The sequence below is a fragment of the Rana temporaria genome, chromosome 4, assembly GCF_905171775.1.
Source record: "Rana temporaria chromosome 4, aRanTem1.1, whole genome shotgun sequence".
Taxonomy (NCBI): domain Eukaryota; kingdom Metazoa; phylum Chordata; class Amphibia; order Anura; family Ranidae; genus Rana; species Rana temporaria.
Genome location: NC_053492.1, coordinates 269,035,901 through 269,047,782, shown reverse-complemented (window position 1 = coordinate 269,047,782; position 11,882 = coordinate 269,035,901). Strand labels below are relative to the sequence as shown.

Here is an 11,882-nt window from a genome sequence, read left to right as displayed (position 1 = left end):
AAATGGCCGCGGTAGCATGAGAAGACATCCAGTCTTCAAGATGGCCGCGGATCCATTTCCGCTTAGTAGTATATATAAAGAAATATGTTTTAGACTATCAGAAGCCTCTGATGAAGTCACGTGTCGTGACGTAACGCGTAAGGAACGATAGCTAGACGTGACCGGAAGTGACGCGGAACCCCGTCCGACTGGAAGTGTTTGTACTTGCCGTTTTTGATATTTATGCTTGTAAGCATTTTTAGCCTCTAATAAACCCCTTCTCTGTTTGATATACTTCACGATGGAAGTCTCCATTTTTTTGTTTTCTTTTTGTTAACATCCACATTCCATGGCGAGTCTCCATATTTCTGAAGTCCAGGATCCTTAGTACAGCTGACAGGACGTCGCAGTCTCCATTCATTTGGTTTGAGGATTTTTCAGGCGATATTCCCACAAGAGGGAGGTAAGCGCTCTGTGAGCCCATCATTTGTGAAGACACATCTATATTGCCATTTAACCACCTTCATCTGACATCTGTTTTTTGGATGGGACTTTGCATTGGGAGTTTCTTTCAGCTTTACACATTTGTGTGTTTTGTCACATATAGTGGCTTTATTGTTTGACATAGTATTTTAATTGGTGTCAATCTTATTTAGTGTTTTGGAATCAATTCACATTTCTTATTTGATTTTCACATGGATTTATTTATTTTTGTTTGCATAAATTAAATCAGTGTTTAACTGTCATCCACTGTTTAGTGCATTGATTGCGCTCATCATCTTTTACTTATTTTATATATATATATATATATATATATATATATATATATATATATATATATAATTTTGGGGGTTCTAAGTAATTTTCTAGCAAAAAATATGAGTTTTAACTTGTAAACACCAAATGTCAGAAATAGGCTTAGTCATGAAAGGGTTAATAAATAAACCCCATTCGGGAAACGTCAGAGTGAGAGCAATTATGGGAAGATGGATGGAGCCAAATACAGGGCAATCTTAGAAAAAAAACTGTTAGAGTCTGCAAAAGGTTTGAGACTGGGGCAGAGGTTCACCTTCCAGCAGGAAAATGACCCTAAACATACAGCCAGAGCTACAATGGAATGGTTTAGATCAAAGCATATTCATGTGTTAGAATGGCCCAGTCAAAGTCCAGACCTAAACCCAATTGAAAATCTGTGGAAAGACTTGAAAATTGCTGTTCACAGATGTTCTCCATCCAATCTGACAGAGCTTGAGCTATTTTGCAAATAAGAATGGGCAAAAATGTCACTCTCTAGATGTGCAAAGCTGGTAGAGACATCCCCAAAAAGACTTGCAGCTGTAATTGCAGCAAAAGGTGGTTCTACAAAGTATTGACTCGGGGGGGCTGGATACAAATGCACACCACACTTTTCACTTATTTGTAAAAAAAAAAAAATTGAAAACCATTTATCATTTTCCTTCCACTTATGCATCATTTTGTGTTAGTCTATCCCATTAAATCCCAATAAAATACATTTACGTTTTTGGTTGTAACATGACAAAATGTGGAAATTTTCAAGGGGTGTGAATACTTTGTCAAAGCACTGTATACACTTCATGCTATAGCAGCTAGGAGTTCATATAAATACCCATGCTGCTGCTGATGTAAGCCTTCTGTCCATGGCAGTAAATAGCCACTTGCCACACATTGCAGATTGTCACTTGCCACAACGTCACCTGCCACACGTAGCGGATTGTCACTTGCCACGTCACCTGTCACACATTGCGGATTGTCCCTTGCCACAACGTCACCTGCCACACATTGCAGACTGTCACTTGCCGCAACGTCACCTGACAGAAAAGAGGGGGGTCTGACAGAGAGTAGGGGGGTCTGACAGAGAAGAGGGGGGGTCTGACAGACAAGAGAGGGGTCTGACAGAGAAGAGGGGGGTCTGACATAGAGGAGGGGGTCCGACAGAGAGGAGGAGGGTCTGACAGAGAAGAGGGGTGACTGACAGAGAGGAGGGGGGTCTGACAGAGAGGAAGGGGGGGCAGCTGACAGAGCAGATGAGCGAGACGGACCTCAGGCGACAGTGACACACAGCACGAGTTAGGACTCCGGGAGCATGCAGGGCTGGCGCGATTACCCACAGACACAGTCCAACCCTGCATCCACATGTGTCCAGCTCCTCCAGGCGAATCATAGAGCCTCATGTCCGCTGTCCATCCCGCACATGACCTGCTCGGCCACTCACAGGACACCCGCTGCTGCCCATTGCTGAGCTCGGCTCAAACACAGAGCACACCGATGTTTAGACAGCAGTGTGAACATTGATAGCAGGCACAGGATGATTGTCCACCCCTCTAGCCAGAGATCCGGCTTCCACAGGACGGGTATGTGTGCCCAGGTGTGTGTACATAAGCAGTGGAGCGGCCGGGCTGGCTGGCAGGCGGCAATTTGCCGCCCCCCTGAAAGTACGGCCTGGGACCGAGGTACCATCGAGTCCCATGGTAGGGCCAGCCCTGGATACAGGTGATATCATTACCCAAATATTGCAAAGCCTATATTTGGGAAATTACTTATACAGGGGCTGGTGGAACCCGATAGACTCCACAAGGTCTACTTGGCTTTGCACGGCAGTGGGTAGATTCTAAGCCTCTAATGGACTGAATAGTACCCACTGCTATGTACTGTCAATTAAAAGTAAAATAAACTAACTTGGTAAAAACTCCTTGGCCATACACTGGTCAGTGTGAAAAGGCCAGAGGTTAGGGTAGGGGGAAAAGGGTGAGTGCACTAAAGCCTGGTAATAATATTTTTTTTCTCCTTCAACCTAGCGGGCTCTTTGGTAACTATATGATATGCGGCCCTCGGACCTCAGCAGTCTGTACTGGGAACATTGATTAGGGTAATAGCATTGATCTCTACTAGCAGAGATCAGAGAATGTAACAAATTCCCAGTTTTATTTTGTCTTCTATATCAAACCCCAAAATTAAAAACATACGAGGTGTGTCTAAAAAGTTCAGTGAATGGTATCAGAAAACAAACAAAACAGGAGATAAACAAATTACCTTCATTGGCCTTCAAAATAATGTCCATCCTTCACAACACACTTTCATAAACGTTAATAAAGCTTCTGGAAACTGGCAGAAAAGGCCTCTTTAGGAATTGATCGCAGAACCGCTGTCACACATTCTGGGATTGCCCCCATAACGTGCATCTTTAATGACGCTCTTCAGGCAGGGAAACAGAAAGAAGTCCACAGGTGGTCGATCATGTCTGGGGTTTTGCTGGTCGATAGCCGACCCAAACTTAGCTCGACCTCAGTCATTTCCTTCCCATCGCGAAAGCATTTAAACCAGTCGTATACATATTTCTGCTCATGGCTTCCTTCCTATACACTTGCACCATTATTTCATGCGTCTCTGTCACTGTTTTCCCCATTTTGTAGCAGAACTTGATGTTTACTAGTTGCTCCATTGCACTGTTACCCTACCTCTCACACTGACTACATTCCACTGCCCACACCAGGTTTACCCTGAAGGTCACTTGCTGACCAGCCGCCATTGTTATATTGCGGCAAGGTGGCTCGGCTGCGTGAATCAACATACCATTACGGCAGTTTGTGCACTAGCTTCAGTGGGCATGCGCCGACTGGCCAGCGGGGAAGCCAATCAGCGGGTCTAGCGGACTCAATGTTTGCTGGCCGCCCACGATCATTACCCGCAGAGACAAAACGGGGATCTGTCGAAGTAAACAAGGCAGATCTCCATTCTGACAGGGGATTACAGATCCTGGCTTTTTTGCTATACAGCCCATTCCCCATACAGTTAGTAAACACACTGGGGGGGAGGACCCCTCATTTGCCCCCGATAACCCCTTCCCTGCCAGTGTCATTAATACAATGTCAGTTGATATTTTTTGCACTGACCACTGTAATAATGTCACTGGTTCCCAAAGTGTCAAAAAGGTCAGTTAGGTGTCCGATCTGTCCGCCGAAAAGTTGCAGTTCCGCTAAAAATAACCGATCAACGCCATTACTAGTAAAAAAATAAAAATTCCATAAAACTATTTTGTAGATGCTATAACTTTTGCCAAAACCAATCAACATGAGCTTATTGGGGGTTTATTTTACCAAATATATGTTTTGTTTTTTTTGTTTTTCAAAATTGAGGGTCTTTTTTTGATTATAGCGCAAAAAATAAAAAACACTGAGGTGATTTAAATACCATCAAAAGAAAGCTCTATTTATGGGAAAAAAAAGACATCCATTTTATTTGGGTACAACCGCGCAATTTTAAGCTAAAGTAACGCAATGCCGTATCTCAAAAATGGCCTGGTTATTAAGGAGGTAAAACCTTCCGGGGCTGAAGTGGTTAAGATATCGGACCATTCATCAAACTTTTTAGACACACCTCGTAGCATGTCCACACTGTCTGACCCTCATTTTCTCTATTAGGTCTGCAGTTTCTTACAGTCCTCCAACGCATTACATATATAAATCCAGGGATGGACTGGCCATTGGAACTACAGGGAGTTTCCCTGTGGGCCGATGACTTAGTGGGCCGGCTTCAGTGACAGCGGCCTGGGAGTTTCTCACTTCTGCCTAATCTTGTCCCATGGGGGGGGGGCAAACTGATTGTTTGGCCCAGGTGAAATAATGTCTAGCTTCCCCACTGGTTCTGCCTAAAAGAGTACCAGCCGTTCTACTCTAATCTAATAAAGTCGAACGGCTAGTGAAGGTGGAGTGGGGCTTGGGTGACCGGCAGGGAAGAAGAAGAAGAAAAAGAAGAAAAAGAAAGAAGAAGGAAGAAGAAAAAGAAAGAAGAAGGAAGAAGAAAAAGAAAGAAGAAGGAAGAAGAAAAAGAAAGAAGAAGGAAGAAGAAAAAGAAAGAAGAAGGAAGAAGAAAAAGAAAGAAGAAGGAAGAAGAAAAAGAAAGAAGAAGGAAGAAGAAGAAGGAAGAAGAAGAAGAAGAAGAAGAAGAAGAAGGAAGAAGAAGGAAGAAGAAGGAAGAAGAAGAAGAAGAAGAAGAAGGAGGAGGAGGAGGAGGAGGAGGAGGAGGAGAAGAAGAAGAAGGAAGAAGAAGAAGAAGAAGAAGAAGGAGGAGGAGGAGGAGGAGGAGGAGGAGGAGGAGGAGGAGGAGGAGAAGAAGAAGAAGAAGAAGGAAGAAGAAGGAAGAAGAAGAAGGAAGAAGAAGGAGGAGGAGGAGGAGGAGGAGGAGAAGAAGAAGAAGAAGAAGAAGAAGAAGAAGGAAGAAGAAGGAGGAGGAGGAGGAGAAGAAGAAGAAGGAAGAAGAAGGAGGAGGAGGAGGAGGAGGAGGAGGAGAAGAAGAAGAAGGAAGAAGAAGAAGAAGGAAGAAGAAGAAGGAAGAAGAAGAAGGAGGAGGAGGAGGAGGAAGAAGAAGAAGAAGAAGAAGAAGGAGGAAGAAGAAGAAGAAGAAGAAGGAGGAGGAGGAGGAGGAGGAAGAAGAAGAAGAAGAAGGAGAAAGAAGAAGAAGAAGAAGAAGAAGAAGAAGAAAAAGAGGAAGAAGAAGAAGAAGAAGGAAGAAGAAGAAGAAGGAGGAGGAGGAGGAGGAGGAGGAGGAGGAGGAGGAGAAGAAGAAGAAGGAAGAAGAAGAAGGAGGAGGAGGAGGAGGAGGAGGAGGAGGAGGAGAAGAAGAAGAAGAAGAAGAAGGAAGAAGAAGGAAGAAGAAGAAGGAGGAGGAGGAGGAGGAGGAGGAGGAGGAGGAGGAGGAGGAGGAGGAGGAGGAGAAGAAGAAGAAGAAGGAAGAAGAAGAAGGAGGAGGAGGAGGAGGAGGAGGAGGAGAAGAAGAAGGAAGAAGAAGAAGGAAGAAGAAGAAGAAGAAGGAGGAGGAGGAGGAGGAGGAGGAGAAGAAGAAGAAGAAGAAGAAGGAGGAAGAAGAAGGAAGAAGAAGAAAGAAGAAGAAGAAGAAGGAAGAGGAGGAGGAGGAGGAGGAGGAGGAGGAGGAGGAGGAGAAGGAGAAGAAGAAGAAGAAGAAGAAGCTGTCCCAGCTCTTTTCTTCAAGTTTGCATTGCCTGCACCCTTGGTTCGGATTTAAGGAGATTGGCTCTCTAGTTCTTTTGAGCGGTTATTTATTTTCTCTACTGACATAGTGTGCTTGCACTATGCCAGCCTCTAATAGAGGAGCTGGCATGGTCTTGTATATAAGAGTTAACAAACACTTTAAGTTTAGAGTATAACATACAACTATTTTTAAAGTTGAAAAACGATCAGGCGGGTTAACTTTGGGCTCTGGCTCCTGCCTTTCTGGAGGTGCATTTAAACGCAAATACAGTTCCTGGACTTGGCGTGTCAGTTTGCAAATTTCCTCAGCAAATAAGCGTCCCTGTTCACAGAAATGTTATATTTGTTTTATTGTTAAAGGCTTGTGATAATGTCCCGTCTACCCCAACGCAGGTGGTCAGAAACTATAGCTGGCTACAGTTTTTTTCACCTATAGCAGCCCCCTTTCCCATAAGGCAAACAGGCCTACCAGTACTTGGTTGCCCCGAGGACTTATATACAATGCTATAGTACCTGGCCACCACAACAGTGCAGGCTCAAACGAAGCAAAGCAAACAGGTACTTGCGGTACAGGTAGTGTGGTTCTATGACAGTCCAGGTAAAAAGGCAGGCTGAGTTCAGGGAATAGTCCAAAACCCGGTCCAAGATCATACACAGGGAAATCCAATCTAGCAGAGCAGGGGGGGCGGCTTAATCAGGAATAACACACGTATCACTCTCCATCACTAGCATCCAAGTGAGGGTTTAGCTGGTTTATAACAGGTTTGAGTTTCCACCCAGAGACTGACCACATCAATCACCCTACAGGTGGACAAAGACAGGGAGAATGCCATAGCCAAAATCTGGATGGGTCACTATGGCATATGGAAGGCAGGAAGGATCACTATGGCATGTGGAAGGCAGGAAGGATCCCTATGACCCATGGAAGGCAGGAAGGATCCCTATGACCCATGGAAGGCAGGAATGATCATTATGGTATATAGAAGGCAGGAAGGATAACTATGGCACATGGAAGGCAGGAAGCATCACTATGGTACATGGAAGGCAGGAAGGATCACTATGGTACATGGAAGGCAGGAAGGATCACTATGGCACATGGAAGACAGAAAGAATCACCATGGCACATGAAGGGCAGGAAGAATCACTGTGGTATATGGAAGGCAGGAAGGATCACTATGGCACATGGAAGGCAGGAACGATCACTATGACAATCGCACCAGTAGCGTACTTGACAGTTTTGACAGAATACCGGCAGCGTATACACTACAGTACACGATGAGTTGGCTGTTTCACAGAGCACCAGCAGTGTATACACTATGGTACCATAGTTGCCAACATTGTAAAAAAAATTATAGGGACACTTTTTTGCATGTGGGTGGAGCCTTGTTATAATTAGGAGGTGGGTTTGGCTTAAAGGGCATGGTTTTACTGGGATTAGAGTCTGAGATAAACGAGGGAGAGATGGAGGGACATCAGACCCAGAACCTACACAATAGAAATATGTGTATTCCATGAAGTTTAACAAACAGCAGATAAAGATACTCCAAACACCTGGTGTTAGCGCTTCAATCATCCCAGCACCATGGTTGTTATGGTGTCAGGATGATTAAAGTACATTATTTCTATTATTACATTGTAATATAAAATAAAATTGTTCAACTAACCATAATGCAGAATCAGTGGCAGCCCGTTTCCAGCGGAGTCCCTCCTTACATCAGATGTCCCCAGCGGAGTCCGCCCATACATCAGGTGTCCCCAGCGGAGTCCGCCCATACATCAGGTGTCCCCAGGGGAGTCCCTCCTTACATCAGATGTCCCCAGCGGAGTCCGTCCATACATCAGGTGTCCCCAGCAGAGTCCCTCCTTACATCAGATGTCCCCAGCGGAGTCTGTCCATACATCAGGTGTCCCCAGCAGAGTCCCTTCTTACATCAGATGTCCCCAGCGGAGTCCGCCCATACATCAGGTGTCCCCAGCGGAGTCCCTCCTTACATCAGATGTCCCCAGCGGAGTCTGTCCATACTTCAGATGTCCCCAGCGGAGTCCCTCCTTACATCAGATGTCCCCAGCGGAGTCCCTCCTTACATCAGATGTCCCCAGCGGAGTCTGTCCATACTTCAGATGTCCCCAGCGGAGTCCCTCCTTACATCAGATGTCCCCAGCGGAGTCCCTCCTTACATCAGATGTCCCCAGCGGAGTCCGTCCATACATCAGGTGTCCCCAGCGGAGTCAGTCCATACATCAGATGTCCCCAGCAGAGTCCGTCCATACATCAGGTGTCCCCAGCGGAGTCAGTCCATACATCAGATGTCCCCAGCAGAGTCCGTCCATACATCAGGTGCCCCCAGCGGAGTCCGTCCATACATCAGGTGTCCCCAGCGGAGTCCCTCCTTACATCAGATGTCCCCAACGGAGTCCGTCCATACATCAGGTGTCCCCAGCGGAGTCCGTTCATACATCAGGTGTCCCCAGCGGAGTCCCTCCTTACATCAGATGTCCCCAGCGGAGTCCGTCCATACATCAGATGTCCTCAGCGCAGTCCATCCATACATCAGATGTCCCCAGCGGAGTCCCTCCTTACATCAGATGTCCCCAGCGGAGTCCGTCCATACATCAGATGTCCTCAGCGGAGTCCATCCATACATCAGATGTCCCCAGCGGAGTCTGTCCATACATCAGGTGTCACCAGCGGAGTCCCTCCTTACATCAGATGTCCCCAGCGGAGTCCGTCCATACATCAGGTGTCCCCAGCGGAGTCCCTCCTTACATCAGATGTCCCCAGCGGAGTCCGTCCATACATCAGATAAACCCAGCGGAGTCCGTCCATACATCAGATGTCCCCAGCGGAGTCTGTCCATACATCAGGTGTCCCCAGCAGAGTCCCTCCTTACATCAGATGTCCCCAGCGGAGTCCGTCCATACATCAGGTGTCCCCAGCGGAGTCCCTCTATACATCAGATGTCCCCAGCGGAGTCCGTCCATACATCAGGTGTCCCCAGCGGAGTCCCTCCTTACATCAGGTGTCCCCAGCAGAGTCTCTTCATACATCTGGTGTCCCCAGCGGAGTCCCTCCATACATCAGATGTCCCCAGCGGAGTCCGTCCATACATCAGGTGTCCCCAGCCGAGCCCCTCCTTACATCAGGTGTCCTCAGCGGAGCCCCTCCATACAGCAGGTGTGCCCAGCGGAGCCCCTTTTTACATCAGGTGTCCCCAGTGGAGTCCCTCCTTACATCAGGTGTCCCCAGCGGATTCTCTCCATACATCTGGTGTCCCCAATGGAGTCCCTCCTTACACCAGGTGCTCCCAGCGGAGTCCCTCCATACATCAGGTGTCCCCAGCGAAGCCCCTCCTTACATCAGGTGTCCTCAGCGGAGCCCCTCCATACAGCAGGTGTGCCCAGCGGAGCCCCTTTTTACATCAGGTGTCCCCAGCGGAGCACCTCCTTACATCAAGTGTCCCCAGCGGCGCCCCTCCCTACATCAGGTGTCCCCAGCGGAGCACCTCCTTACATCAGGTGTCCCCAGCGGAGCCCCTCCATACATCATGTGTACCCAGCGGAGTCCCTCCTTACATCACGTGTCCCCAGTGGAGCCCCTCCATACATCATGTGTCCCCAGCGGAGTCCCTCCTTACATCAGGTGTCCCCAGCGGAGCCCCTCCTTACATCAGGTGTCCCCAGCGGAGTCCCTTCATACATCAGGTGTCCACAGCGGAGTCCCTCCATACATCAGATGTCCCCAGCGGAGTCCCTCCTTACATCAGGTGTCCACAGCGGAGTCCCTCCATACATCACGTGTACCCAGCGGAGTCCCTCCTTACATCACATGTCCCCAGTGGAGCCCCTCCATACATCATGTGTCCCCAGCGGAGCCCCTCCATACATCATGTGTCCCCAGTGGAGCCCCTCCTTACATCAGGTGTCCCCAGCGGAGTCCCTTCATACATCAGGTGTCCCCAGCGGAGTCCCTTCATACATCAGGTGCCCCCAGGGCAGTCCCTCCATACATCAGGTGTCCCCAGCGGAGTCCCTTCATACATCAGGTGTCCCTCCATACATCAGGTGTCCCCAGCGGAGTCCCTTCATACATCAGGTGTCCCCAGCGGAGTCCCTCCATACATCAGGTGTCCCCAGCGGAGTCCCTCCTTACATCAGGTGTCCTCAGCGCAGTCCCTCCATACATCAGGTGTCCGTAGCGGAGTCACTATGGTACATGACGAGTTGGCTATTTTCACAGAACTCCAGCAGTGTATACACTATGGTACACGATGGGTTGGCTGTTTTGACAGAACACCGGCTAAGAAGTAAAAAAAGTTGATGCCACCTTGGAAGCAGCCATATTGTTGGTAAGTAGCGGGTGGACTAACAATGTCCACTCATTATATTGTGTACTGTAGTGTAGTGTATATGATGCCAGTCTTCTGTGAAAACAGCCAAGTCGTTGAAATCTGCAATCACTGCTGCTGGACAGTCACTGGAAGTAAAGTAATTGGAGATTTTGACGAGTTGGCACTTTTGACAGAACACTGGGACACAAAGGTGGCTCCATGAGGGAGGAGCCACCTAAAAAGCAGGAGTACAGACAAAAGCAAGGATTGCAATGTACAGCAAAGACAGTAAAAGCACACAACATAGTAACGGCTGAGCTCTGCAGTACTGACTGCTTTCTACATTTATAGCTTTAATAAAACTTTCACACAGCTGTAACCTGTAAGCAGTCCAGCCAACTTTTTCTAGGAATATGTATAATGGTGGCACGTCCTCCCTCACACACCACAGCTGAGCTCTCACACTGCACAGCAACACATGACCACAACCTCTCATGTGGGCGGTCCCGGCACCTCAGCAAGCCAATAGGAAGCTCGGGCTGTACCATCCACTCTGTATCTGGGGGGACGTTCATTAGAAATGCCCCAATAGCCAGGCACTTATTGCTCGCTGGCACGGAGCTCTTCCTGACACGCCCCCCGTACCAGGTCCGCTTGGTTTCTCCCAGGCGGCTGCGCGCACATTGCCTGCCCTAATGTGGCTGATGTTTTGAGGCGGGTCTATGTAAAAATTCCCCGCCCTCCCCGTGGCATGTTAGCATTAACCCCGCCTCTTACGGACGGGCAGCTCTGCAGCAAGGCGCTGAACTCCGCCCACTCGATCTTCAGCACCGCCCGCTCAGCCTCACCTGGCCCCTCCCACCTCTGTCTGCACCGTGTCTGTGTATGTCTATGCGCGTCCCCGGCCGAGCGGGAAATTTCCATTGATCACCGAATAACGGGCTGCGGTGGGCGTGCATAGTCGGTGCCGGGGGAATCCGGTGTGTCCCGAGTGCTGCGAGGTCTCTGTGTGAGCGGCATCTCTATGGCGTACAGTCAGGGGGGCGGCAAGAAGAAGGTCTGCTACTACTATGATGGTAAGGGGGGAGCAGAGGAGGGAGGAGGGGGTCCAGGGTCTCTGGTCCGGGCTTTGTCTGCTACAGGTGACAGGGAGGCCAGGCCCCAACTGCAAGGAACATGGCCGGCCCCCCTCCTTCCTCCCAGGCTCCACAATGTGTCTGTCAAAAGTTTTCCTCTGAGGGGGACATCATGGCCTGTGCTGGGGGCGCACTGACAGCTTCCTCCATCATGGCCAGGCCAGGAGGCATGCCCAGCATCACCTATTGTGTACCCAAACATCAGCACCAGGGACATGACTTCAGTCTCAGGTGTCCCTTGTGATGCCCTCTTCTAAGGGGATAATCCAACTCATCAAGAGAAGTAGGTCCACTCAACTATGACTGGAGCCATCCCTCATCCATCCATAGACCCTACAGTGCTTCTATGACCGGAGCCATCCCTCATCCATTCATAGACCTCCCAGTACTTCTATGAATGGAGGGAAAAGAAGATTGTGGCAGCAGATGTTGGT

General features: G+C 48.6%; 1 protein-coding gene across 1 annotated transcript in view; it reads left to right on the top strand.

The window, feature by feature from the left end:
* The first annotated feature begins 11,152 nt into the window (after positions 1 to 11,152).
* The window catches only part of HDAC2 (histone deacetylase 2), a 54,123-nt gene continuing 53,393 nt past the window's right edge, over positions 11,153 to 11,882 (top strand). Inside the window, exon 1 of the mRNA XM_040350264.1 lies at positions 11,153 to 11,388. Coding sequence (XP_040206198.1) covers positions 11,337 to 11,388 — 52 coding nt within the window. The 5' untranslated portion in view covers positions 11,153 to 11,336. The remainder of the gene's footprint in view (positions 11,389 to 11,882) is intronic.